This window comes from Dioscorea cayenensis, chromosome 20 (genome assembly GCF_009730915.1).
Source record: "Dioscorea cayenensis subsp. rotundata cultivar TDr96_F1 chromosome 20, TDr96_F1_v2_PseudoChromosome.rev07_lg8_w22 25.fasta, whole genome shotgun sequence".
NCBI classification, from domain to species: Eukaryota; Viridiplantae; Streptophyta; class Magnoliopsida; order Dioscoreales; family Dioscoreaceae; genus Dioscorea; species Dioscorea cayenensis.
In genome coordinates, this window is record NC_052490.1 from 7,673,150 (window position 1) to 7,701,142 (window position 27,993).

At 33.9% G+C, this 27,993-nt stretch overlaps 2 protein-coding genes and 1 pseudogene across 2 annotated transcripts; all 3 read right to left on the bottom strand.

Moving 5' to 3' along the window:
* Nucleotides 1-1,086: 1,086 nt before the first annotated feature.
* On the bottom strand, nt 1,087-3,274 carry LOC120251904 (annotated as a pseudogene).
* A 1,212-nt stretch (nt 3,275-4,486) lies between these two features.
* LOC120251286 lies at nt 4,487-5,342 on the bottom strand. The gene is made up of 4 exons (XM_039259843.1): nt 5,214-5,342; nt 4,947-5,090; nt 4,676-4,842; nt 4,487-4,565 (listed from the first exon to the last, which is right to left on the bottom strand). Exons 1-4 carry the CDS (start codon nt 5,340-5,342, stop codon nt 4,487-4,489), a joined length of 519 nt encoding a protein of 172 aa, XP_039115777.1.
* An 87-nt stretch (nt 5,343-5,429) lies between these two features.
* LOC120251287 lies at nt 5,430-6,374 on the bottom strand. The gene is made up of 3 exons (XM_039259844.1): nt 6,107-6,374; nt 5,641-5,965; nt 5,430-5,556 (listed from the first exon to the last, which is right to left on the bottom strand). The coding sequence occupies exons 1-3, from the start codon at nt 6,372-6,374 to the stop codon at nt 5,430-5,432; spliced, it is 720 nt and encodes a 239-aa protein (XP_039115778.1).
* Nucleotides 6,375-27,993: the final 21,619 nt, after the last annotated feature.

Consider the following 27,993-nt stretch of genomic DNA (forward strand, 5'->3'; position numbering starts at 1 on the left):
GAGTAGTGGGCAGTTCTCAACCCATGTTATTGTAGTGGTCGGTTAGTGTAACGACCATGTCCTTGGGGCTTAGATAAGGCCTTTGGCCGGTAATTTTGAAAGCATTGAAGTATCAATCGAGTGATGGAGAATTGATTAAGGGTAATCAATAAAAGTCTAAGCTAAATTGGGCTGCCTATCTTTGTGTGTGCTTTCTTATTGCTTTCGTTGGCCTTAATGACTCTTGTGGTGAGGTGAGGTTTGGCTGGTGACGAGTAAAAGTTGGTGTTGCGCTATCACAGTTCTTCAGAAGAAAAAAAAAACTAAGGCATTATTGCCATGGTAATCTTTCATTGACAGACTATGACTACTACTATGCTGGTGCAGTTAAAATACTCACTAGCATATTTTAATAGAAATCTGAAACTGAGTGATGTTAAGTTATTATTTTAGTTTTACCACCCAAACCAATTTAAATTTAAGCTATTTAGTTTTGAAATATAAAAAATTGATTTATTTGAATGCTAACTAAGATGTTCATTTTATAAACATTTATTATGTGTACATGAGAGAAAAACATTCATCAATACTATTTGAAAATAAAAAATCTTCATACCCAAAAAAAAAAAAATGGCTGAAATATCAACCCTCTTATTATACTGGTACTGATGTACATGTTATTTTTCTAAAATAACTTTAATTAATAAGCATGCTTCATAAAACCATAAAATATTTTATGAAAACAAAATTTAACAAGCATGCCCTATATGTATTCCAAACTTTTAATAAAAAAAGAAACTCCAAACCTTAGGAAAATAGAAATGTCTTTTGCAAGGTTATTATTCCCAAGTATATATATATATATCCCATGCAAATCTCAACACAACACATTAACAAAAACAAATAATAAGAACAAATACATGCTCCAGACTGGTACTAGTAAATTTCATGCACTTTGAAATAATATTGATCTCCAAGAAGGAAGAAATTCACACATGAGGCTTAGCTGACACAGTGAATTAATTAATCACATGCACAAAAATATATATGTTCTCCAAGCATGCATGAAAAAACAGTACATACATCTACTTGATTAGTTCCAACACTTCTGTTGACTATATATCTCAAACTCAAAGAGAACCGAACAACGAGAAAACAAGAAACAAGACAAAGGCAACAACGAACCCAAGCGCCGGAACCTGCCCCGGCAAAGCCGAGCTGATGATCTGAATGGGGAACAAGCAATCATCAGTGGACGCATTCTTGGTCACAATCTCAGCAATGCCACCAAAGTCACAACCTCGCACATCCTGGTCCTGCATTTGAAAATACATATTGAAAGCGTACGACGCATTCTCATACTTACTCAACCCATTACAAGACGAGCCATAACCAAGCGCCGTGCAATCCCCAAGCGAGCAAGCATAGTCCATGTTCCCAGACAACTTGTAAAGCTCCTTAACATCCTTCTTCAGCACACACCATTGGAATGGCAGGTACTTAACCTGAGCAGGAACCAAATGCTTGCTCATGCCCTTGCCAGACAAGTCCATGGAGAACTTGGGTTTTCCATCGTAAGTGAAGATCCCCCAGTGACGCTCAAACGAACCAGGGAGAACACTCTTCATGTCTTCATCTATCAAGCTAAAGATATAACCTTCAATTGGGTTAGGTCTAATGGGAGTACCTTGTTTCTTCCCCAGTTTCAAAAGAAGTCCATCATAGAACCTCTTGGCGTTGGCAACGTTAGCGTTTATGTCACCATTTGTAGGCCAACCAACTTCTCCGACGATGATTTTGAGGTCACCGGCGCCGGCTTTTTTGAGAGACCATACGAGAGTGTCGAAAATTGGCGTCGAAGACGTTGGAGTAGGTTTTGCCAGAGTCGACGATGGGGCGGGCATTGCCGTTGAAGAAGGCGAAGTCTTTCGGGAAGTTTGGGTTGTTGTAGAGGCTGAGAAAGGGGTAGATGTTGACAACGAAGGGGGCATTGTTGGATTGGAGAAAGTGGACGATGTTGACCATGAGTTTGTGAATGTCCTGCCGGAAGTCTCCGGCGGAAGGGAGGGGTTTGTTGGCCGGGGAATTGTAGACGTCGGCGTTGAGGGGGACGACAGCCTTGATCTTGTCGCCGAGGCCGGCCTTGTTCAGGGCTTTCTGGATGTTCTGTAATGCAGGGAAGGTGCTCTTCACGAATGATGCGTTGTAGCTCTTCAAAAATGGCTCATTGCCCACTGCCACGTAACTGATGTATATATATATTATAGCCATTGCATTAAAACATATATATTTAATTTATGGAAAAGAGTTTTTTTAGATATTTTTTTGATGGGTGTATACATACAAAAATTATGTAAAATTCATGTTATGTATGATTACAATACAAAATAGATTAAGAAAAATATATCATGTAGACAGGAAGTATCTAACATAGATAATAATATATGAATGTCAATTTCAATTATATGCTTGGAAATTAGAATATATATTTATTTTATATATGATTAAAAATTAAAGGGTGTGTTTGGCTTGCTTCTCCCCATGGTTAAAAAAGATTTTAAAAAAAAAAGAAGAAAGAATCACCTAAACAAATAGATATATAACCTACATAGTTATATATGAAATGTCAAATATTGGCATTTGCACATATAGATAAGAATTTCAAAGTTTCAAACATGGCTCATATATAAAGGCCAAACTTGTAAAACAGTGAATAAATATGTTTTATTTACTACAAAAAGGAGTGAAAAGAGAGACAAGTAAAAACACCACAAAGAAATCATCAAACAACTCGTAAATTTGTAATTCTGCAGAAAAATCAAACTATTCTTTCTCAAAAAATTCAATCTGAAAGATATAATTAATAGCTTTATTAAATATATCTCTAGATTCTAAAAGCATTTCTTCAAGTCTTGAATAACATATATCAAGAATAAAGAACTAATCATAAGATTCAAATAAGATCATAGAAAAAAAAAAATAGAAGAACAAGAACAAGAACAAGTAGAAGAAATAAACATACGTGACATTGACGGCAGTTTTGGCTGAAACAAAAGCGGTGACGTTCTGCCGGACCCAGGCCTCGGCCTTGCCATAATCCTTGCTCAAGCTATCAAGCTCATTATTGGGAATACCGAGCATGACCTCAATGCCAGTGCCGGCGAGGGCGTTGACAGTGTCGGAGTTGGCGTCGAAGAGCTTCACCTTGGTGATGACGGTTGGCCTTCAGCATCTTCACCACAGAGTTTGGATCTATTGCATGGGACACCATGGGGCCCCAGTTCACGCCCAGAAGAGAACTGGTGGCGGCGTCCGCCGTGGCCATCAGGGTGGCCAGTGAGACCCAGAGGAGGATCTCCGGCAGCGCCATTGTTTCCGATGTGATGATCTCCGGGAAGCCTTTTGAGAGTTTCTTGTTTTTTTATGACGAGAGATTAAAAGAAGAACTTTTTTTCTTGGAAGTTGATGAGAGGGTTTCCGGTTTATGACCCTTTTTTACGGTTGGGTCGTTGGGAAACTAACGGTCTTCTGTTTTTTTTTTTTTTCTTATTAATATTGAGATTTTTGGGCAATGTTAGCCTTTGGTTCTTGTTTTTAATGGTTTTTTTTTTTGGGTGTAATTTTGTCATTTTTTAGACGTTCTTAGAGGATGTGCTGATTATTTTGTTGTAATAATGTTTGAAGGCTATTAGATTATATTGCTTTTCAAGAATTAATATGTTTTTTTTTATTAAAATTTTTATGTGTTTTTTTAACATGTGATTTTTTGATGTTACGTCTCTTCAATAGCAATATGCAATTAATTATGATTTTCTAAGACACAGAGATCAAATAATTTTTTTTTTGTCATTTTGATTAGTTTAAGAAGCACAGTTGTTTTTGTTATTTGGTATAAAACATAATACATGGATATAATACTAAAATAAAAATTAAAATCAATAAAATAAGGCCTAAAACTGGTCATAGTAACTTTATTCTATTATTACAAATCTAACAATATGAGCACAGTACCAATAAGATTACATTATGCTTGTTCAAGATCTTGCGTCCAGAAGCGGCAACTTCATGCAAATATTGTGGTAGGTCAATCTTGTGCAGGTAATAGTGAGCGAACCCGAAATTTGGTCTAACTTGAGCTTAAATAAAAGTTAATGCTTTGATATTAATTACAAAAGACACAGACAAATTTAAAGGACAATACAAACTAAATCGATATTCAATATCAATAATAATATACGAACAAAGTTCAAATACAATACATAATAAGTGAAATAACAATGAAAAGTACAAATACAAACTATATTCTAACACTTGAGCCACTCTTGTTACTGCTATGATCAAGAGGTGCCAATTGAATCCTATGAGTTCACATATTTTTAAAATACTGTAAAATATCTTCATTATCAATTTCATTAAATATGTCTTTCTCAATATAGCAAACCAAGCTATCAGTCAAAAAATCATACTCCACTTTGTTACGCAAATCAGTCTTGATAATATTAATTGCTCAAAAATCTCTTTCAACTGAAGCAGTTGAAACAAGCAAGACCAACGCCAACTCAATCAACCGAGAAACTAGAGGATATCTGAGATGTTTTTCTGTTTCAACCAACTTTATAGCAAGTTCTCCGATACTTCCTAGTGAAGAAAAATCAACATTTTTTCCCATGTCATATATATATATATATATATATACATCTCTAATTGATCTACTAATGCCATTCGATCCAATTCTGAGAAATTTTCTAGATACAGCTCTGCAATACGAACTAATTTTGGATCAAGGCAACTTATGCAAGAAAGCAATTCAATAGTAGATTTTGAAAAATGACTATTCATATCTTGCATGATCATATCAAGAACCTGACATAACAAATAAATAAAACAAACATTAATCAATAAAAATGTAAAGTTTAATAACAGAAAAAAGTGAAAGTGATATGAAAAATACTAACCGAGTAAAAAACCTCAACACGATAATAGTGCAAATATGTAGTGGCTTGCTTCTCACGTCTTGGAAGACCACATACCAACAATCTTTCTTCCATATTATTTGGCATCTCAATATCATTTTCAACACAAAACTTTGAAACATTAGCCAACAATTCATCCTATCCATCATCTCTTAATGATTGCAACTTAAACTTGACACCTTCAACCATGTCTAAAGCATTCACTATATTTTGATTTTTCTCTTGCAAGACTTGTGACAAGCCATTTGTTATACCTAACACCTTATTCATCAAAAATAATATGAACACAAATTCAAATCTTTCCATACGATCAATCAAACTTAAAGCTACACCTTGTTGGTTAGGATTAGTTCCTTCATCATGAACATTTCCAACAACATCCATTACCATTGGCCACATCATTTGAAGATGAAGTATTGTATAATAATGAGATCCCCAACGTGTGTCCCTAGGTCTTGCAAGGCTTATCTCTTGATTTCAGCCTCTGCCAGTAGAAATTACACCTTTCTCTATATGTGTAACTATATTTTCATGTTGGCTTTGTCGAAGTGCATCTTTCCTTTTACGTGATGCTCCAACCAAATTGACAATCTTGATCACATAACTAAAGAAGTCATTGATAATAGACATTTTTTTTGTAAGGCCAATAACAACTAATTGAAGTTGATATGCAAAGCAATGAGCATACCTTGCATATGGATTATCCTTCAATATAAGTGACTTTAGGTCATTAAATTCTCCTCTCATATTAGAAGCTCCATCATAACCTTGACCTCTTAACCTTGATAGGGACAATCCATATTTTGCAAACAAATTATCAATGACCTCTTTCAAAGTGTAGGATGAAGCGTCTGTCACATGCTCTACACAAAGAAATCTCTCGATCATTTGTCCACGAGAATCAACATATCTCAAAACAATAGCCATTTGTTCCTTCACTAAAATGTATCTAGCTTCATCAACCATAAGTGAGAAAATCCGATCACCAATGTCTTCAATCATGAGTGATCTCACTTTTTCAGCACAAGAATGCACCAAATCTTTTTAAATTTTTGGAGCAGTCATTTGGTTATTCCCGGGAGCATTTGCTTTCAATGTCTTGGCAATCTTATCAACACGTGCACCATACCAATAGAGTAACTCCAAAAAGTTACCTTTGTTCTTGGAACTTGAAGATTCATCATGCCCCCGAAAAGCTAAACCTTGTCTTAACAAGAATTGCATAATATCTAGAACCGCCGTCAATCTAACACGATAAGCAACTTCCATTTCTGAACTATGTTGTGAGATCTTTAGTGTGACATGTTGTCGTGGATTCTTGAACAATTCCAATTTATCGGCTGCAAAATTATGAATGCTAGTAACATTTACTTCATGATCTCTAAAAGTAGAAATAGCGTTCTTCCAATTATTATACCCCATTTTGGAATACACATCCCTCCCGCTTTGCAATCTACAAGTTGTTGGTTTAAACAAATAACACCACAAGCAAAATATCGAATCCTTCTCTACACTATATTCCAACCACGGAAAAGAATCAAACCATGAAGGATTGAAACACCTATATTAATTCCCATATTTTTTCTTAGGAAAGTTGTGAGCCCTCAGTTGACATGGACCTTTTGCTACATAAGATCGTCTCACCTCGTCTTTAATGTTGACATCATATTTCTCAATCAGTATTTGAAGCCCGGATCCGCAACTAGATTATTTGGATCAAACTCAACTCTTGCTCATTTCAGACTTGAAGATGTGGTTGCGTTATCATCTTTAACGCTCGACTATTTGCTTCTTGGTCTTTTAGTTAAAAACTTATCCATATTAAAAAACCTATATTAAGCAAAAATCTCAACACATTAACAATTTCGAAAATCAATGGTAATCAATTGGAATTCATGAGTGGATGACAATAGATAAAAAAAAAATAATGCTCATAGTCAATGTAAATCAATAGCTAGTGTACACATTTCAGGATTCATGATCAAGATAATTTGATAAAGTAAAACCACTCACATTTGACTAAGTTTTCATCATTGCCACTAAATGTGTTTAACCGATTGATTTCAGAGAGTTTTTAGCAGTCAAAATCCCAGATTTTGTGGCAAACTTGATGACAACACATTTTAACAAGCCAAATGATCAAAGAAAATATGCTACTGCTAAAGTTACATGACCACAAAACCTAACCTGTGAAAGAATCAATGATTTTTAACTTAATTCATTAATACATTTAAATGAGTTAAACATGACATCATTCCACAATCACTGTTAGTCTAACTTGCTTGAAAGTTAAATAAAGAAGTATTTAAGTCTAATAATAGAAAGCATACTGATTGATCATGCACAATTTGCTAAATTTATGAAATAACAAATAGAACAAATAAACAATATAAAGGTTCATATGTATAACAATATACAAGCAGCATACAGTAAATAAATACAACTAAAGCCATCAGGTCCATTTTCGCATCCTTGCATCCATTAGTTCCTCAAGGAGTAAATTACATTTAAATTGTTGGCAGGAGAGACAACTTTATGAGGAAAACAGAAAAACATAGTTCAAATAAACATCTCATATGAAACAATAACTAACAAATAAAGCATATTTGGTCACAAAAGCATGCTTCATCAAACTTTACAAAAATAACTATGTAAAACAAAGAGAAATGCATACATATCTAGGTTGGTTCCTTCAATAAGAATAAACTGAGGCATTCAGGCATCAGTAATACGAATTCTAAGATTCCAAACAAAACCTAATGCCATTAAAAACCACTACAATTCTACAATCTTAACAATGCATAAATGTTAAAATTTGAAAAAAAAAAATAGAAACACCACTCACTTCACATTTGATACGATGAGCTATCATGCGAAGGTTTAAGGAGAGCTGGTAGAAACAATTCACAGATCTAAGGCAGACTGGTAGAGCTACAGTTTGCAAAGGAAACTCAGGAAAGGGATGAGAATTTTAATTTTAGAGAAGAATGAAAGGGGCTCCTCAATTTTGAGGGAAAAACAAAAACATAAACCTAATAAACTAGTAAAGGACTAGACTACCCTTGACTTAAACAACCCAGCTCAAGTCAACAACACAATACCACCTTGCCTAGAACTTGAAACAAAACACATGATGACCTCATCCTGACCCTCCATTTGTCCCACTAGTCATCTATTAATTTAAAACTTAAGTTACAACTCAACAAACACAAAACTGCCTAGAACTTGAGCAGGGATGAACTCATCTTGACCCTCCACTTGTCCCACTACTAATCATCTATTAATTTAAAACAAAACTTTAGTCACCAAACTAAAACACATTCAGAAATAAAATTAGCAAGGGTTGCTGACGCAGCGGGGGTTGAGGACTTGTTTAGTCTAAGAATACCCAAGTTAACAACGTAGTGAAAATCTAAATCCTGTTTAGTTTAAGAATGCCCAGGAATTTAGAGGAAAGACAAAGAACAAAATAATTTTAATTCAATTCCAAGCTGCCTTCATAACCCGAAAGCTTACAAATAAATAGACCGACGAGAAAACACTAAAAGAGAAATAAATCAAAAATTTTCCAAAAATAGAAAATTTTTGATTGACACCATAGAATAAAAAATCAAAACCAAACATAGCGAATACCAAAAACGATGTCTCAATCAGAGATTTACAGCCCAAAATATGGATGGAGAAAATCTTTCCATAAACGACAAAATTGCTGTTTTCGAGGCCCAGATGATGGAATTTGGCCGAAAAAGGGTGTGACTCACGAGCTTGCACAGCTCATGACTTGTGGTTGTTGACCTGTTTTTCATCTAATGGGGTCCTCTGATCACCAAAATTAGTCTTTTAGGAAAATTACCAAAATGACCCTGCCTAGGTCATCGCATCCCACTTGTTCATGTAGGTGCAAGCTAGCTCATCAATCTGGTCCGCATCAGCTGCCCACTATGTCAGCCTGTGCTTAAACTTAACCGAACTCATATCTTTCAAGGATTTTTCGCAGACCAGCCTGGGCTGCCAATATAGTGGGTCCGCCCCTGGCCGGGAATGATAAATTAAGTTAAGTATTTGTTTGTCTTTTTCATTTCAAATGCAAAGTTTTAAAAAGAAAAATTAGGAAAGAAAAAAATTTTATCCATCGATATTGAGCTTAGAGTGAAGTTGGAAACTCAATCACCACTGCAATCTCAGAGCTGACATTTGTAAAAACAAATTGTCATGCCTTGGACCCAGCCAAGTCGAACCTAATGTGTTGCCAAATTAACTAGTGCAAACCCACATAAGCAAAACCTGATGAGCCTATAAAGCCTCAAAACCTGTCTCAAAGCAAAAAATATAACCAACCAACAAATTCACAGATTTACTGACTTCAATAGTACAACATAATTCAGAAATACAAAAAACCAAAGTAGAAGATACATGGTCCAGAACATACAATACAATAATCTAAATACAACAATTGAAAAGAACACCATTTACTGATAGCATGTTAAGAACCTCGCCACCCTACTACTCCTAATCTGAAAAAATTTAAAACAGCTTTATAAGCTTATGAATTCAGTAAGTAGTCAACTACAAAAAATTTAAGATCAACAGGATTTATAAATCTCGATTTCAACTAAACAAAATAATTAGGACTAAAATAAAACTTTACTATTACTTAAATAAAATATAGAGTGAAATAATCCATTAAGGTATAGTTCCAAAGTATAACCGTTATAAAAAATTACTATAGCCAAAAGAATACTGTATTTCAAAAATGCAATTTAAAAATTATAAATTACCAAATAAGAGTCAAATTTACTGTAGATATCAGTGACCATTTATTTATCCTATGTGACTTGAGCATAAATAACGTGAGTCATTTATTTATTCTCGGTGACCTGAGCAAGGGTATCAAAGGTTATTTATTTACCCTTATTGACTTGAGATTGAATATTAGAGGTCATGTATTTGTCCTCAGTGACCCGAGTGTTAGAACCAGTATGTTCCTGTAGCGGCCTGTTACTGTACCGCCCTGATACTGTAGCTATAGCAGCATGTTACTGTGCCATCTCAGTACCGTAGCATCCAAAAATTTCTACACCTTTATTTCCTTCTTTTTCTTTCTTTTTTCTCAATTCTTTTTTGTTCGGCTGAGCTTCTCAATTTAGAAAAAAAAATTTTCAGGCGAGCTTTTCTAGTGAATCAAAGCATCCACTCTCTTCCTCTCATCCTCTTGAGCTCGGTAAGAGCTTCAATCCAAGGGTTTTCTTTCATATTTCTCTCGTATTTCTTCGTTTTTGAAAATCTTTGAAAACCTCTTGGTTTGGGTTAATTTTAGGCTCAAATCGAAGCCAAGGTCATTGTTATTAATTGGTGTGAATGTTTTATAAAGAAATTTCTTGTTTAGATATTGTAAATCGGGAGAAAAGCATTGTTTAGCAATTTTTGGCTACTGTAGCAATCCCGAGTTTTCTGTAGCACCGATAAGCTTTCGTTGTTTCTTCGATTTTTTTGGATTAGAGTGAAGCTCTAACCCTAGAAATTCATTGGTAACCTTTAGAACTAGTTTTGAGCCAACCCTAGGATTGATTTATGGTTGTTTGGTAGAAGTAACCTAGCGTTTCTTTCCTTGGATTTTTGTACTAATCTTTGATGTTATTTATTGTGATCGGCAAGGAGGTGAAGTGTTGGCTCGAGGCTAAGAGTTAGCCAAGGATTAGCTTGCGAGGAAGAGGAATCGTCAATCTTATGAGTGGGACTATTAAATATGACTCTATTAGAAGATTACCCATATTTATATGTTTATATAATCTATCTTGCTTGATAAGTTTTTGTGGGTTATTATGATTGCTTTTAAGAAGTTTTAACCCTAGAATGAGTTTATTTCTTGGTACTTCTTTTATGCAATTTGTGTTCAAAGGAAAGAATTTCCGTGTTGTTTCTTGTGTTGGATTATGTAAATTGATTTGTATTAAAAGCTTGAGTTTTGCTTGTGCTTTTATCATTTCCTTATGGAAATGGCTGAGGTATTATTGTTGTTGGTTATTGTGTTGGCTATTGTATTCCGTGTGGAGTTGTGCTTATTGTTGAGTTTGTATGTTGATATCCTACTGCAGTAAGCGGTCTCTACGACCTGCCTTTTGAGGTGGCATGGTAGATCGGCTGATTACTACGAGTGCTAGTTCAGGTGGGAGTGTAGAGTCCTGACTGGATATTCATCGGGTAGCCGTTGTCACCATGCGGTGAACCGATGGATCAACGTCAAGGACAAAGTACTTTGACGGCTCTAAACCTAGCTGCGGCGGTGGTGAAGGTTTAGAGAGGTTTCTAGACTACTTTATGCTGGGTGAGTGTTCGGTGTTGTTTTATTTTGGGGTTGAGATTAATTCCCATTGTTTTTTTAGTGTCATCTTGAATTTGTGGTGAGTGGCCGAAGCCTAGCTGTTGCTTTTAGGAGGACAGTCTCCTATAAATTTGATTTGATACTAGTATTATGTTTACTTATTGTGAAACTTATGTTATTTACTTTGTTATACTTATAATTGGAACTATTTTGATTTGCATGTTTATTGTGGAAGCTTTGCTTCATGATTAGCTTATTTTCCATAATCTGGAACTCTATAATCAATATTTTCACACTCTGATATTCTAAAACCCTAATTGAAGTAGAATGTCTTCTTATTCTATTTTCGTTCTATTTTGTATTAAACTTTGCTATTATATGTATTCATGCGCTAAACTAGTTATTTTATTTGTAACGTATCATATTTGGAGATTTATGTCATTATTGTGGTATATTTCTATTAGAGTTGTGCTAACCGCCCCTTACTGAGTAACATTAGTTGCTCACCCTTCTTTCCTCTTCCCAACCTTTTTCATGTAGTAGGTGCGGCTGTGTAGCAACGTGATGAGCATTTGATAATATTCTATCTTTCGTGTATCTTTTTAGTTCATGTATGTTTATCTTGGTCATGTTGTTTGACTTATGGATCCACTGGTGTGTAGTAAACCTTGTTGCATAGTTTTGTATCCAAGCAACTCTCAAACCCTTGGTGTATCAGCTGTGTGCTGCTGTTGTTGTTGCTTCCCTGTGCATTTGTGAAATCCTCTAATTATGTTTATTATTGTGGTTGCTGTTGTTGTTACTTCCGTTGTGTATCAGTGTAAATATTATTATTTCCAGGTTGTTGGTTAGCATTGCGGTGCCCCGAGGGTTAAGTGGCGGAGTGTCCCTCCTCGGAATCGTCGTAGCGGTTGTCATGTCTCGTGGGCCCATGGTCGGGGCATGACACAGAGACTCAATATCAGAGATTGTTATTATTTCATTGACAGACCACTCCAAATTTGCAGCCTCATTTGTCGAAAAATTTTATCGACAAGATTAATGTATGACTCTTACTGACAAGGTAAAACATTTCTCATTTGGAGACTAATAATAATCATAACCAAATAACTTTGCAAGCAAAGTTCAGATATCAAACAAAAAAACATATATTTGCATGAACCCACTTTTCTGAGTTTTCAAAACCTTGAGTTTCAAAACGAATAAATACACTAAAGAAATATAATTTAACAATAAACAGTAATAATAAATGGATAGAGAAATAAATATCTAACAAAAATAATTTAAATAATAATTATCAAAATATAAATAATTGAAAGCTAGGAGTAAATGAATTAATATTTAATTTCCAACATCCAAAAAAGTAAAAAAAATAAAAGAATAAATATATAAATGAAAACATAAGTTCAGCTAAAATTTTTATATTTAAAATGAATGCATCAAAATACGATGGATTGCTTAGCTAGTAATAGCGTAACTCCAAGATACAATTTAAATTCCAAAATCACTTTCCCATAATGGTCTTACTTAATTCCCAAAGATCTGCAATTGTCAAATTTCATCTTAAAACTTCCATGTCAAAAATTAAACAAATCAAGTTGATAAAAGATACCACAAAGAGACACAAACTTAAAAGAGTAACTCCATATAAACCTAAAAGATATAGGGGCGTTCACTTTGGTGTAAGTGGGGAGAAGTGGGAGAAAGTGCCACTTCCTTGAAGTGATATGACTTCCCTCACTTCAGATGTTCATTTTGAAGGAAGTGTCACTTCCATGAAGTGCTCAGTTTTCTACTTCTCGTGTTCATTTAGCATGAAGTGGTGTCACTTCGGTATAGACTTCCAAAAGATATTTCTTTCTACGAAACTGAGGGAAGTGAAAATATTAAAAAATTAATTATCTTAATATTTTTACAAAAACTTCAATATCTTAATAATTTTATAAATTCATAATTATTATTCAAAAGTCATTTGATTATTTATTTTTATTTTTTTAAGCCAAAAATTTACGTTTTAATCCCTAAACGTGATATGGATTTTTTAAATTAACTTTTAATTAATTAATGAATGAAATTTATTATTGTGGATTTTTTGAAATACAACATCAAATTCACCTAAGCGAATCCATTGTATGACAAGAAAATTAAATTTGTCAAATTCCTAATATGTAGTAGGAATTCCTTGCGGTTTAAATACAATAGAAATTGTATGACAAGAAAATTAAATTGTTGGACATAAAGATTTTATAAAGACAACAAATGATGCCTACTACTCCATGACAACATAATTAAATTACTTGAGGAAAAAATTCACATTAGTAAATACATTTAAGCAAAAGACATCTCTTGGTTTATAAATCCATAACTATCCACACAACAAAACAACATCCATAGAAACTCTTGCAAATACATAGTCATGACATAAGAAAATAACAATTGTCTCTAATAAGATTCACTTCCACTAATATAAAAGATTGACGTCCACCATCCAACCAAAGAACAACCCGATTCATGAAAAAAGAACATTGCAATATGGATAAGCCAAAGACACTAACAAAATATCATTAAGTATTTTAGATACAAATTAACATCACATACCTAATGTGATGACCCCTTCATGGACTAGCATCTCTCATAGAAGCAATAAAATTATCTAGCCATCTTTTGCGAAGGAGTAGCTTTCTCAAGTAAAAATTCTCATCTTGCCTTTTATCCCTGATTAACTTCTCAAATACTATTTCCATATCATTGGCATCATAACTATCACGCCCCGACTCTAGCTGGGCATGTGGCAATCGCCACGACAACAAAGAGTGGACCCTGCAGTGTTTCACCTCCTAGTCATCGTAAGGCTAAAAAACAACCCTGATAACACAGCTCACTAAAGAAGGAGAAAATAACAACAGAATCGGCCAGGGTTCCAAATACAACTGGAAAGTACAAATACAAAATATAGGAATAATATACAAAAGATCAAGTCTAGTGGATTCATAGAGTTTACATGCACACTACAAACTAACCTAGACATGGAGAAAAGGTAGGTTAGTCTACTGCCTGCCCAGCACAGCCCAGCCCAACGTTACAGTCTGAGAAAGAAGAAAGGAGAGTGGTGAGTAACAGATGTTACAGAGTGAGTGGTGACAACATAGAAATAACAGAGTAATAAAGCATTTCAAATAGTAATTACCACAATAATAATACAAAAAGGTAGCTCCAAGTATTGAACAGATTAATAGTTAACACCATGATTTATAAATAGTACCAGTAAGTATCATTTTCCAACACATTGAGCACCGCTCAAAATACAGGTTGGCCTCAAACAATTCCAGAGCTAATCGTGGCCGAGACTAGGTATGGGACCACCAAGGTGTTTTAAGACTTTTAAAAATTTAAAGTACTGTCTTCGTTAGTGTTGGCCACTGAGATCCCCGTGTGGTGACCCCAGATTTCTCATATAAAAGAATCCCCTATCAATATCTCCATGCACCTCTTGCCTAGGGTAAACTCAGGGTTGACCACGCTGCCTCTCATTAGGCCGGACCTTGGGACCCCCACTCCAGTGTTGGACTAAGGTCCGTAGTCACCATTAAAACCAAATGGCACAATGTAATTCTTTCCAATAACAACTCAAGGAATCCACCATACGATGTTTGAATACGAAAATGCACATCAAACCATATTCCTTTTACATGTAAATATACACACATGTAATCATGCTTCTTTCAAGATAAATATGTATAAGTATTCTAGGTTTAACCATTTCAAATAAATTCATGCTCAAAATATACATACATCAATGGAATCTTATTTATCATAAAATTTAAGTTATAAAACACATAAAGAAATACTATAATACTCTTATTAAATCTATGCAATTACAAATTGAACCACTCAAAGAACTTGTCATTTTGCCTTGAGACAAGCTCACTGGTCGACAATTTTCCTCCCTTTGGAGGATGCTTCGCTACCTAGATACAAGCAGGAAAACCAAGAACCAATAAATACAATAAACACAAGAATGGGAACTAAAATGCATGGAAATGCAATGTTACATGTTGAACATGTAACTCTAAGGTTTTAGGGGAAAACGACATCATTTTGGATCCAAACGATCTTAAATTGAAGTAAACCTAATTCCAATGAATTCCAAGTAAGAAGGGATTCGATTTGGACCAAAAAAAATACAAAAAAGGTTGAAAATATTCGGGGCTATAGTAAATTCGGGATTACTACAGTAACTAAGAAGTTACTACAGTACCGCCCCTTAAACAATGGTTTCTTGCCGATTTACATCACAAAATCAGGAAATTTCTTTACAAACATTCACACAAATGAATAACAATGACACTGGCTTCTATTTGAGCCTAAAAACAACCTAATCCATGAGGTATTTTTAGGTTTTCCAAGATTTTAAAAAATGATTAAATACTAGAAAAATACAAAAAAAAACTTGGATTGAAGCCTTACCAAGCTCAAGAGGATGAGAGGAAAAGAGTAGAAGCTTTGATTCACCGGAAAAACTAGCCGAAGAATATTTTTTTCAAAGATTTGGTGCTTAGCCAAATGGAAGAAGAAAGAAGAAAACAAAGAAGAAAGAACTACTGAGAGAAAGAGAAGCCAGCCACATTGCTCTTATCCTCTCATTTCTTTTTTTTTTAACAAGAAAAATTACCAAAATGCCCTTCTAATAGAAAATAAAAAGAAAAGAGTCCAAAAGATTGATTTGCCTTTGGTTTTCGGTTGGTTTTCACACACAACCTACTGTGCAATCATGTGAGGAGGTCACTAGTGTGAAATAACCATTTTACCCCTAATGCATGCACAAGAATCTAAAAAGGTCCGAGGTAAAAAATCAGGACAAGGTACAACAATAACCCTCCATTTCCCACAAAGCATCAGAGAGTTTTTCTTTCCACGTCTTCTTTTTGGATGCCTTAATTGACCCAACCAGTTCACCTAGTTTCTCTCCAATGTTTTCTGATGCAAATTGTCCTCATTGTTCCTTGGTGCATGGCTAGCCCTAGCAATGCTATTACTTGCGCATGATCTTAGTGCTTCATGCCTTTGGTTACATGTATTCATGGGTTCATAGTCTACTGGCGTATTAGGTGGGGGTGCACTCTCATCCTCTAGCATTGTACCACCAAATTGGTTGTAAATGGTCCGTGCATGATCACTAGTGGCATGGCCATCTCTAGCAACTAACCGCAACTCATCAAAAAAAGGTATAGGTTTATTTAAATATTCTTTGCCTTTTGGTTGTCCTTGTGGAAAATATCACATAAAAAGTAACACATTCATTAAATTATAGTGTTAGACATATTGAAGTAAACAACAAAAATAAGTAAAAGTCAAATACCTCCATGAAAGTCCTATAAGTCTCATCTTTAAGCACTAACATTTTTGACTCGTCTTTCCAACCAGCACCGTTGAGATTCATAAGCTTTTTGATATTTTGATATTTCTGCATCAAAGTGCGCATGTGATTCTTCATATTTCATTATCCATGCAAACGGCGGGGAATCTGGTATTCACAACATTTATTGCCTCTACGAATGCCTAACATTTGAAAGATTTATCCACCTTTAGACCACTTCTTGCCATGTCCGCAAGCAATGGTATCAAGACATTTTCCATTTTCTTTGTCCATTTTTTATTTGATGTTCCTTTACGCTTATCATTTTGTACTCCCTCAGTAGTAGCACGTGAGGTAGGCATCTTTAAAATACATTGGCAATTCAAAAATAAAAAAAATTAGAATACAGTATATCATGAACAAAAAGTATATTATGTATTCTCAAGATCGGAGAAAAAAATTACTGTTGAGCTAAGGTATGATGAGAAGGGTAATGGCAATGCCATCACAACTTTTGATCAAAGTATTTTATTCTTTAAAGTTCAGTAGAAAGCAATGATTACTCATGTATTCCAAAACATTTTTGCTAACAAGACACAAGTAAAAACCCTGCCTATCTATTCATTTCAAAATACATCATGACTTGTCAACAAATTTCCTAAATGTGCTAAAAAATAGTCTGCAGCAGAACAAGAAAAATAAAAGAATAACTCATGCATGAAATTTCTTCAGACACATAATTCATTGCACATAATTCATTCCTATTACAGGGTGTATATAATCAAAGTTATGATAGATTCTTAATAGGTTCCCACCCAACTATATAATCAAATTTCTACTCACAATTCTTGCAACAATCCAACAAAACTAGATTGATATTCTTTAAAATAAAGAACAACTCATCCATGGGACCTATTAAAACATCATTTTATATATTAACCACTCCATCTCACATCCAGCATAAACAATAATCAATAAGATAAATCATCAAATCAGAAATCATGTTATTCATAGCAATAGCAATATGAACTTCAAAATATGGCATATACATTAACATTCCGTTTGGATGCAAGTAATCATCCCCCTCTAGAGGGGGATGTTTACTAATCCCAATGGATACCCATGTTTGGGTATCCATTGGGCTGGCTTGATTACCTTTGAGAGGGGCTAAGAAGTCACTTGGGGAAGGTAATACTCATTACCCCCAATATTGGGGGTAATGGCCATTCCTATCGCTTAAAAAGTCCATATTGCCCCTTATTAATATATTTCAGATCTTTTCTTTCTCCTTTCCTCTCCATCCAACAACCCTTTCTCCTCCTCCCATCTGAAGAATTTCACCAGCTGAGAATCTGTGATTGACGAAGGAATGCATTAATCTTGGAGGTCTGCACAGATCAGCCATTATTGATCATCATCAACAAAGGAACGCGTAAATTTGTGAGGTCTGAACCTTCAGCAACTTTAATCGTTTTCTCTGGGTCTGCAAAACATCAAGGTAATACTTGCATCATGATCCTTGTGTATCTTCCCGCATGTTCATCGAGCATGGCACCAAACATTTGACCGATGTTCTACTCGATGGTGTGTGTGTGAGGTTCGAACCTTCAACAATTCCTACATTTGACTGATGGTAGGAATTGTTTTTAACGATTTTGATGCTTTTTGCATAATGGAAGACTTGAGCTAGTAAATGCCCATCCATATAAATGACTAGGAACTTTCATTTTTTCTTTTTGAACTCCAACAAAAGTCAAGATCAGCAAAAGCACATAAATGTCACATTGCTTTTTTCTTTATCAACTTTAAAAGCAATTATGGACTCAAATTTGAGTGGGAAGATTTATTTTTGGTCTATATATATATTTGCTCCATTGAACTCAATATTTAAAATAATATTACTACTATATCTATGAAATTCATTGAAAAAACATGTCTCTGTCACTTTGGTGCCATTGTATTGATATTTATATTACTTCAAGCCAAATTTTCAAGTTGAAGAATGCTTGCAGGAATGATTTACATGATTAATTGTTACCCTTTTTTTTAAAAAAATCTTTCTTCATAATTTATTGTTTCTGAAGTACTCTAGTTCTTTTGGAGTGCAAACAATGCTTTGCTAATAACAGAGCAATGTTTTTATTAAATTAATGTTTTCTGCAGCATTCTGACTTTTTTGGAGAACATGCCCATGATGTATTCAATAAAACAACAGAACATAACAACATAGGCATAAAACTTGTCAGACATTTATTGTTTGTTCATATATTAATTAATAAAGAAGAAAATAACAACACATGCATCATAATTTGTAGACATTATTGTATGAGATGCTTATACAATTCATGTGTAATTCATTTTCCAGAAATGGATGAGATTGAGGAGCTCCGACTATATTTTGCTATCTATATTTGCTACTTTTATGTTTTGAACATCATGATTGCTACTTGTGCAAATGTGGAAAGCAACAATAGAGGTAGAATGATTCAATGCGAGATTGAGTCATCATCAAGTAGACGCCGTAAACAGTATGATTACTTGAACAGGGTGGTTTACGAAAGTGACATTAAGTGCATTGACAAACTGCGCATGGATCGTCAATGTTTTCATAAATTATGTCGATTGCTAACCACCAACGGTGGGTTGCGGGGCACGGAAAATATACTAGTTGAGGAGATGGTTGCAATGTTTCTAAACATTATAGCACATCATGTAAAAAATAGAATAATTAAATTTGACTTCTTGCGATCTACCGAAACAGTTAGTCGATATTTCCATGCTGTTTTAAAATCAATTATTCTATGCCATGGTGTTCTACTTAAGAAGCCTGAACCTCTCAATGAAAATTCAAATGATCATAGGTGGAAGTGGTTCAAGGTAACAACATTCGTCTATTTTTGTTATTTCATTTTATTATTAGTGGACATAGTGTAAGTGATAACTAACCTAGAATTGCCTTGGAGCATTGGATGGTACACATATCCGAGTGAATGTGCCTAGAGTTGATCGACCACGATATAGAACAAGGAAATCTGAAATAACCACTAATGTACTCGGTGTTTGTAGTCACGACATGCAATTTATATATGTCTTGTCTGGATGGGAGGGTTCTACACATGATGGCCGAGTTCTTAGGACGCTATTACGAAACCTAATGGACTAAAAGGTCCCAAATGGTATACAAAAATTTCTATAAGTTTATTAAATTAATCTCACAAAAATATTATGTAATACAAATATATTTTCTTATTAGGTTTCTATTATTTGGTCGATTCGAGGATATGCAAATTGCCCGGGATTTCTTGCACCTTTTTCGAGGGTCAACGATATCATTTGAGTTCTTGGAGTGATAGCCATCAACCATGACGGGCAATGGAAGAATTTTTAATATGAAACATGCCAGTGCTAGAAATGTAATCGAGAGGACTTTTGGCCTCTTAAAAATTAGGTGGAAAATTCTAGCTAGTCCAAGCTTTTACAGCATAGCCACCCAACGGCGTATTATCAATGCGTGTTGCTTGCTACATAATTTCATTAGAAAGGAGATGATTGAAGAGCCTGTAGAAGATGAAGTGGTCACTCTATCTTTGGAAGAAAACATAGAAGATGAAATTGGTAATATCACAGCCGTTGAACCAACAAATGAGTGGACTGAATTAAGGAATCAAATGGCTGTGGACATGTTCAACACTTGGCGATCAAGCCAAGTGATTCATTAGCTATTTATGTGCTTTGAATGCTTTAATAAAAACTATTTCCTTTGGTATTGTATCCATACATTTTAATATTATGTATGCCAAACATGTTTGAGATATTTTGTATTTGTGTGCCATATATTTTATATTGGTTCTTAATTTCCCAAATGATATCATCTACCTTATTACTTTATTTATTTTATGTTTTTGTATAGTATGGACTCAGAATCTCAACAAAGGGGTCATGGACAAAACAACCGATACTGGACGGCAGAAGAAGATAAGGCTCTAATTGATGCCTTGGTTGAGCTTTCTGTCAATCCCATTTGGAGGGCTGAAAATGGGTTTCGAGGTGGATATCTCCTTCAGTTGGAAAAAATGATAAAAGACAAAATTTCGCAGACCATGTTGAAAGATGTGCCGAATATTGAATCCCAGGTAAAATTATTGAGAACTAAAACTACTGCAATTGCTGATATCTTACGTGTTAGTGGGTTTGATTGGAACTATGAACGTAGCACCATCATGTGTGAGAAAAGTGCATATGATGAATATGTCAAGGTATAAATAATTATTTTGAGTAATTTTTCTTATGAACTATACATGTTATTCATGGTATTAATTTTTCGTTCTTATAATTAATATTCATGGTTTGTATGGTATTCATGTAACACAGGAACATAAGGAAGCCGCTGGTTTGTATGGGAAGTCTTTTCCATTTTTCAATTATCTTGTTGCAGTTTTTACAAAAGATAGGTCTTATGGCAATGCAAGGGCTGATATCGGAGATGAGGCAAGACAATATGAAAATGAGGACGATAATATTTTTGAGGAGGATGCGGGTTTTTCTCAAGTGCCTATTGAGGAATTTTCTATGCCTTCTCAAGAAAATGATGAAACTCCATTACCAACACCTATGGAATCGAGCGATGAGTGACTCAAAGACATCTACACAAAGAAAAAGAAAAGGAATTCCAACAGAATCAACTATGGACCAAATTTCGATGAAATTTTTCAGTTTGTTTTGTAGAAATGGTTGGTCCGAATTTAAAAATCTTGGTCGATGCGGCAACAAGAAATGCGGAATCCGCATCTCGACATGCTCGATGCACTGTATCGCTAATCTTTGAAATTGCAACTATTAGAGAAGAAGCTAGGATAGAAATTGAAGGAAAGAAAAAATTACTAAGTCAAGTACTTTTTAATATTGAAGGACTTAATGACGATGAGGCACTAATCATGTTGCAAGCATTGGCAAAAGATGAGGATCAACTTAAGGTGTTCTGGGACCTTCCAAATGACAAGAAATTACGGTTTTGTCGCATATATTTAGCCAAAATGCCGTATATTCCTCCCGTGGTGTAAATCAACCTGGTAAGCATGTCCTATTGCCTTTCATAAGTTTCTTATCATTAATTTCATATCTCTTGTATATGACTAGAGGCAATTCCATGAATTAAAATTTCCGTGCAACTTGCCTTTCACTTGATATTTCATTCACATAGTTTTTTTATATATATTATGCAATTTATTTTTTTAAAGCTCTCAGCACCTTGTTATTTCATCAAAGCTATAATAGTGGGTTCTAATGATGAAGTGTTCATGCACAAACTGATGATTGTCACATGAATTTTGTATCATCAAAGCTATAATAGCTATAGTTAATCACATTTTTTTTATGCTTGTTTTTATGTTTCCTGACTGACTTTTTTTATTATTTTTTTTATTTTAATTTGATTTTTTATACAGTAAGGAGGAACAAAAAGCGAATATCACCTCTCGACGTAGAAATGGAAGCAAGGAATTGGCAGTTGATAACAAGTCAATGATGTAGTAGTGTTTGAAGGGAACTTCTCTTCATATTTTGGTATTTACATAAAATACTTTGGATGATGTTATGAATGAATGTTTTGTTTTTTTGGTATGTTTCTATGTGGCACCAGTAGGTGGAACAAGATGATGGTTTGTTTATCTTAATACTTATGTTTGGTTGATAATTGTCAAGGAACAAGATGAATTATATATTTTACCTTAATACTTTGGATGATGTTATGAATGAATGTTTGGTTTGTTTAGCTTAATACTTGTGTTTTTGGTTTGTTAGATTAAGGTTTAATTGGAATAGTGTACATGGACCAAATTTAACATTAGAATTTTACTTGGATGGGATTTTGTTTTGTTTGATTGTATTTTGTGTTTTTTAATGAGTGTGTGAAACAAATTTGAACAAAATGAGATTGATAATATTTCATATATTTTTTTTTTAATTAAATGAATTATGATAATATGTAATTATAATATATAATTTAATATATAATTTAATATATAATTATTAAATGAATTATATATTTTAATATATAATTATAATGACTTATGAATTATGAATTATGAATTTTGTGTTTTGTTTGATTGTATTTTGTGTTCATATGGTTGTATTAATTGAATGATAAATACATATTTTAATATATAATTATAATGACTATAGTTAATTACATAATTTAATACATAATTATAATATATAATTATAACGGTTATAGTTAATTACATAATTTAATAATTAATTATAATGATTATAGTTAATTTAAATATTTAAAATAAACCCATTTGTGAATTATAAACATTATTTTTATACCAAGGGTATAATAGTAATATTCTCATTCATTCTCTTTTACCATTTTACATTCCCCATAAATTTCTCCCCCAACCAAACAAAGTTTTCATTCCCATCTCTTCCTACCTAAAGTTTTCATTCCCATCCCCTACCCAAAGTTTTCATTCCCATTCCCATCCCCACTCCCCAATCCAAACGCTACCTAAGAACAGAATAAATAACTGAACAAACAGCTGTAATATTAGGTAATAAAATTCATGCTACTTAGATTTACTTAACACCTGCCACACATATAGAAGATTTAGAAGATCAAAATTAGGTACAACTTAAAGGTGAGCAACTATTTAGAAGATCAATAGTGCAAAAGACAGAATTTATTACATACTTTACTAAAGATAGGTCTTTGCTCAAAATTAATAGTACAAGACATTAAACATCAAATACAAAACCAAACTAATTTGTAACATTACAGTGGCACTTGTGAAGTGCACCCACGTGAAAAGTAGTCATGCCACATTTCATCTTTGATGTTCTCATGTAGTTCTCTCCACCGACTTTGAGCCTCATGTTGTTCACCTAACGTGTAAGGCCTATCATTTGTAGGCATTTCATCTTCATTACCTACATCTTCATGCACCACTATGTCATTTGGATAAATTTTCCTCCCGAAATTATGCAACACACAACATCCAAGGACAAGATCCACTTAGGCTGTGAAAAGATAAAATGGCTTGAGTCCAAAATCCAAAATCAACTCTTTAAAATCCCAAAAAGCTCTTTCTATTCTTGATCTAATTTGAGAGTAACGAAGATTGAAAAGCACCTTTGCATTTTGGGGTCTTCGGCCTACTTGTTCTCTTAAATGATACCTAACTTTTCGATAAGGAGATATGAAACCTTGTGTAGTTGTGTATCCGGCATCAACACGGTAGTATTTTTCTAGCATTAAATAAAAAAAGGTTAAATATATTTTCTATTGAAATATAAGAATTATGACAAATTGTGATGTTTGTTGTATTAATGGACCTAAAGGTATATGTGACCCATATGGTGGTGGTCAGGATAATGCATCCTTTCAATACCAGATAATCATTCACCAAACCTTCCCAACCGGAAAGAACATATGTAAATTTTAAATCCAAGTCACATGCCGTGAGGACATTCTGTGTAATGCCTTTGTGGCCCCGAAATTTACTAACTAGATTTGCACTGACCATAGCATCAATATGAGTTCCATCAATAAACTAATGCAATCTTGTGAACTAAAAGTCAATTATATTGTCTACGTGAAAATTTAAGCCAAATGAGAATGGAAAGAAGTACACCACACCTTAAAAAAAGGATAGAAATTTGGGCTGAATTCTATATCAGAATGTATTGATGTGCCCGGTTGTTTGACATATAAATTTCTAAAGCTACAAATTGCTTAAAGAACATCATTAAAATATCTGCTCCCGGTTGCCCCTGTTCTAACAAAATCAATTTTCATTGCCCTGTTCTTTGCATGGTGTCCTACAATGTGAAAGAACAATGCGACTTGTTGCTCTATGATGACGTGGATGGTATCTCTCAAATGGCCATGTTCCTTTAGAATTGCGCAAAGTTTGAGGAAGGTGTCCTTAGCCATCCATATGTATTCAACATAGTTGTGGACACCACCATCTAATATCCGAGTCATGTGTCCACTCTGATGAATATCCCTAACTGAAGCAGGTTCATAAGATAAAGCATTTCGTCTTTGTTCCCTTGCATCATTGATAAAATGACTGCCATAGCTACGAAGACAAGTGTGCCGATGTATATTAGTTCGGATACACTATCATTAGCCATTATAGACCTATATTGAAGTGTGACATGCAAGCATAACTATTAATTCATTACATAAAATTTTGTAATATTCTTCACATATATAGATACACATTTAAACAATTCTCTATTTTTTGCATATAAAAACAAGCATCTCAATTATATTATCAAACAGAAAATAAAAAAATAAACAAACATATACATTCAGAATAACAATGACATGGATTCATTTTTTTAATTTAACAGGTATAAGAAATAGTTTACAAAGTTCACAAATGTTTATTATGCAGACACGCGTAGGCCCCTATAGGAAAGATTGTGTTGAGCTTCTTGTATAACTTCTCCAGCGGTCATATGTGTCTATGGTATCTTATTTGGCACTTTAAAATATGATACCAACAATATTTATACCTAGCACTTTAAAATATAATAATAACAACAATAATAATCAATTTAGTTCACTTCAAAGAGCCATTTTACTCAATTACTAACCATGTTCACTATTCCATGTACAGGTATGAAGTGGCTTTAAGGGAGAAAAGGATACTGACAGATTGTTGCTGTTTTTGCTGCTGCTGCTGGCATGGAGGCTTTTGTTCAAACTCTTGCTGTTGAAGTGATATTACCAATATATATGTATATATAAATTACATCAGGAAAATAGTCTCTTGCAAAAGCTATAAGAAAAAAGGGCTATGAAAAGAAACTACTTTAGAGCCTGTGACATGTGCAGTACAATTTGGCAAGTGCTTCCACAACATTGAAAATGCGGCATTTACTGTATATAGGGATTGAACAAATGGTGATAGTGAAAAGACAATAGGAAAAACATAGCAAAAAATGCCCAATTCGGAATTTCATTGGCTTACAATATTAAATTTTCTTATGCTAAACTTTTGGAAACCAACATCCTTTTATTTCCCAATTTCCTATGCATTTAAAAACAATGAAGAACACCCTTAACACCAACCTGAAAGATGTCTCTTAAAACAATCATTTAATCAATTAGTTAAAGGCAAGTAGGCTAAAAAAAAGATCAAGTATGAAATCACAGTATTCTCAAAGACTGAAGGCCAAGTCAAAGATAGAGGCCATGCCTTTTGAGAGAGTATGGAAACCTGATTATAAATTTTGTGGCATCACAGTTATACTTGTTATGTTTTAGGGTTTAGACTGTTGAGTTATCCATAGCAACATACTAATGAAATAACCAATAGAGATGACAACACATGTCTTAATTTGTGGTCACACCAAAACCATAAATGAGAAAATAATAAATAAATAAATACTGGAGGTGCAAAGAAAGGTGTTATTAATAAATTAGAATTGTTTTAATTGCGCAAAAAATGGGGAGGACTTTGATTTTAGACTTTGGTCATGTAGGTCCTGGTCTACTAATAAACTTGTATGGAAAGCGGAGGACATTAAAATTGTGTGGCAAAAAAGGCAAAATCAAGGTCCAAAAGGTCATGGGTAGGGCAATAACAAACAATATATGCATTTAAGCTTCCAAAGTGTAAATCTAGTCAAACAAAATTTTACATAATTTAAGCATTCATGCAAGCATATGGTGTATGTGAATAGAAATCAAGTTCAATTTTGATATATAAAACATACTTTAAAGTAGAGCCAGCTGGATTTGAAGCTTCCAAAGAGGCAATATAGTCCTGGAATAAAAATAAATTAAGTTTGCTATTGAACATTATATTGTAATCAAAAGGAACTTATTGAAATGTATACTACTGGTAAAGGTATGACACATACAATAGTACTACTCCTTGCATTCTGCTCATTCCACAGATCTCTGGCTTGATTTTCAGCATTAAACTTCTTGAAGGATCCAGTCACAAACACAGCATCTCCATTCACCTAATGGAAATTGAACAGAACAAAACTTGTTAGAGTAACATAAGAATCAATAGAGTATAAACTAAAAGTAACAAGATATCTTTAGGAAACAAGTGTCATAGACAATACTTGTGACAACTAAATACCTAGCTAGACTATACAAAGGGAAAAGAGAGATCGAACAATCACGAAAAAGAACATTGTACCAACAGTACAAAAGCAGTAAGGTACCTCATTTAGTTTTTCCCAAACTAAATCAGGTTGATTTAATTCAAGCACATTTCGTTAATGACTTGTTTAATTGAGTAATCAAGAGTTGGTTAGGTAAGAAATTAATTAAACATCCCAGCATAAACATGGGAAAAATCAACATAAAAAGACATAGATAGCAAGTTGGAATCATACTTGCAGCATTAGAGATCAAAAAAAGGAAAAAGAAGGACAATCTTCGATGCTAATTATCAAAGGATTCGTGTGAAACACGAGCATCATTCTCATTTTGAGTATTTTTAACATGGAGAATCTCCATCCATTCACTACAAAAATTTCACAGATTTGCAACAGCTAAATCCGTTGCAATTCCGTTGCAAACTATAATTTGCAACGGAGTTGCAACCGATTGCGGACGTCACTATTTCTCTCGTCTCAAATATTTTTGTGATGGAAAATTTATCCGTTACAACGTTTGCAACGGATTTGCAACGGACCAGTTGCCCATCCGTTGCAAATCTGTTGCTACCTTGGAACAGATTGGTAACAGATTTGCAACAGAGCCATTACCAAATCCATTGCAATTTCCGTTGCAAATTTGCAACAAATTTGTACGGAAGTTTTAGATCTGTGACAAATTAGTTGCAAGTCCGATACAAATTTGCAACAGTTTTTTTAATTTGTTGCAAATTCAATGACAAATCTGTTGTAAATCCGTTGCAAAGTTGTAACGGGTTTGCAATGACCATTCCGTTACATATTTATTGCAAATCTGTTGCAAATTTACAACGAATCAGTTGCAAAGTCCGTTTCAAATCCCTTACAAATCCCTTACAATTGTTTTAATGGTAAATTTAATTTTCATATATTTCAATAGTTACCCTGCTACATTAAATGTTAAGATTTAAATTTCGTAACAAAGAAAACTAGATATTAAAATAAAAGTTCTACAATGTTCAACAAAATACAACATCCATAGTAATAACAATAAAAGTGTGTACAAATACAAATGATAAAATAGATCTATAAGTCGTCATCATCATCATTATCATCATCATCATCATCATCATCATCATCATCATCATCATTATCATCATGCTCCTGATGCTGAGAACTCTGACCTGGTCCATTAGGTAATAATCCGGATTGCATCATCTTTCTCATATGCCTCCACTCACGGCGCATCTGTCTAA

Coding starts and splice junctions, on each gene's coding strand:
- LOC120251286 (XM_039259843.1), bottom strand. CDS start 5,342: ATGGTAATGGATGTTGTTGGAAATGTTCATGATGAAGGAACTAATCCT. Junction 4,843..4,946: donor TGCACTATTATCGTGTTGAG/GTTTTTTACTCG, acceptor TTGTTATGTCAG/GTTCTTGATATGATCATGCA. Junction 4,566..4,675: donor TTAGTAGATCAATTAGAGAT/GTATATATATAT, acceptor AAAACATCTCAG/ATATCCTCTAGTTTCTCGGT.
- LOC120251287 (XM_039259844.1), bottom strand. CDS start 6,374: ATGGGGTATAATAATTGGAAGAACGCTATTTCTACTTTTAGAGATCAT. Junction 5,966..6,106: donor TTCAAGTTCCAAGAACAAAG/GTAACTTTTTGG, acceptor GTGCTGAAAAAG/TGAGATCACTCATGATTGAA. Junction 5,557..5,640: donor AAGGATAATCCATATGCAAG/GTATGCTCATTG, acceptor TGACTTCTTTAG/TTATGTGATCAAGATTGTCA.